We start from the raw sequence: 1,334 nt of genomic DNA on the forward strand, positions 1-1,334 counted from the left end.
GGGTTGCTGATAGCCTAGCTAAATCGCCTCTTTTGTTTGTGAACAATTACTCTCTTGCTTGAGTTTATGCTTTATGAAAGTCTCCCATGATAAAAAAGAAAAGAAGTAGAAGGGAAAGCTGGTTATAAAAACTTTGATCTACTGTAAACGTACTGAATTGAGTATTGTAAATTTTGTGATGCCTCCATTACTTTGACAGACGTACACATGTGTGTACACATGGACTGAGCTTTCTTAGTCCAACCAACTTTGGCTGTGGACGATATAATTGAATATATCAACACTTGTCCTTATGTCGTTTGACTTAATTTCAATAACTGTTCAAATCGGTGCCTCTATTACGAATGCACCATTTGGATAACAAAAATTCAAATGTGATGAACAAAATAATCTGGTATCTAGGTACTAAAGTATGCATCTAACACAAATTAATTCTTTTAGAAGATGGAGTTAATTTTGTATTCAAACAGAACATTACAAACATTATTTACAATAAACAATTGGAAAAACATTACAAATAATATTAGATTATTCAAACAAAATATCTAATATATTAGCATCTGGATGTTGCATCCAAATGTATTTTGTTGAAAAAGAAAAGATAATTACAAAACAAGCATGTACATAATTTTGAATTAGCTAAGATCACTGATTAAGCGATTAAACTCAGCTTTTTCTAATCAATTCACCAAACAAAAACATTAATCAATCTCAGGGATGCTCTGTAACGCTGGTCTCCACGGCCGTTGGTGATCATTGGATTGATCAGCGGCGGTTCCGGTTTGATCTCCCCCGTCAGAAAGAAAGTTAGAAAAAACCTCTTCCGCCGTCAATCCCTCCAAACTAATGTTTCTCATGAGATCTTCAAATTCTTTCCTCGTCATCTTTATCTTAATCTCTCTTCCTCCACACGTGGATGAAGAGCTTGATGACGACACGTTACTTGTTTCCCCGAGCAGCTTCTCTTCCACCACGTCGTCGTCATGGAACACGGTGGATCCTCTTCTCCTTCTTCTCTCTGTCGTTGTTTTGTTTATTACACATATGCAGTTTCCCATTTTGTTTGTTTTTATTTTGTTTTATTGTGTGATTGATTTAGTTGCTGAGATTCAGAGCTTAAAGAAAGGTTATAAGTATTTATAGTGTACCAAAGAAATAGGTTTCTCTTTTTGTAATAAAGAAATGGATAAAAGGCTCGAGGAAAAGGATTAGATTTGTACGGCCATGTCGGGAGAGATGACAAAGGTTGATTAGTCTTTACGTGGAATGTCTTTTTCAAAGTTACGTTGTAACTAGTTGACCAAAGTTGTGTCATCCTCATCCACTCCTTGTAA

General features: G+C 35.4%; 1 protein-coding gene across 1 annotated transcript; it reads right to left on the bottom strand.

The window, feature by feature from the left end:
* Window positions 1-701: 701 nt before the first annotated feature.
* On the bottom strand, window positions 702-1,058 carry LOC125594993. The gene has a single exon (XM_048770987.1). It carries the CDS (start codon window positions 1,056-1,058, stop codon window positions 702-704), a length of 357 nt encoding a protein of 118 aa, XP_048626944.1.
* Window positions 1,059-1,334: the final 276 nt, after the last annotated feature.

This window comes from Brassica napus, assembly GCF_020379485.1.
Source record: "Brassica napus cultivar Da-Ae chromosome C7 unlocalized genomic scaffold, Da-Ae chrC07_Random_34, whole genome shotgun sequence".
NCBI lineage: Eukaryota > Viridiplantae > Streptophyta > Magnoliopsida > Brassicales > Brassicaceae > Brassica > Brassica napus.

What these genes read in the sequence shown, in the direction of transcription:
- LOC125594993 (XM_048770987.1), bottom strand. Translation starts at nt 1,058, where the DNA reads ATGGGAAACTGCATATGTGTAATAAACAAAACAACGACAGAGAGAAGA.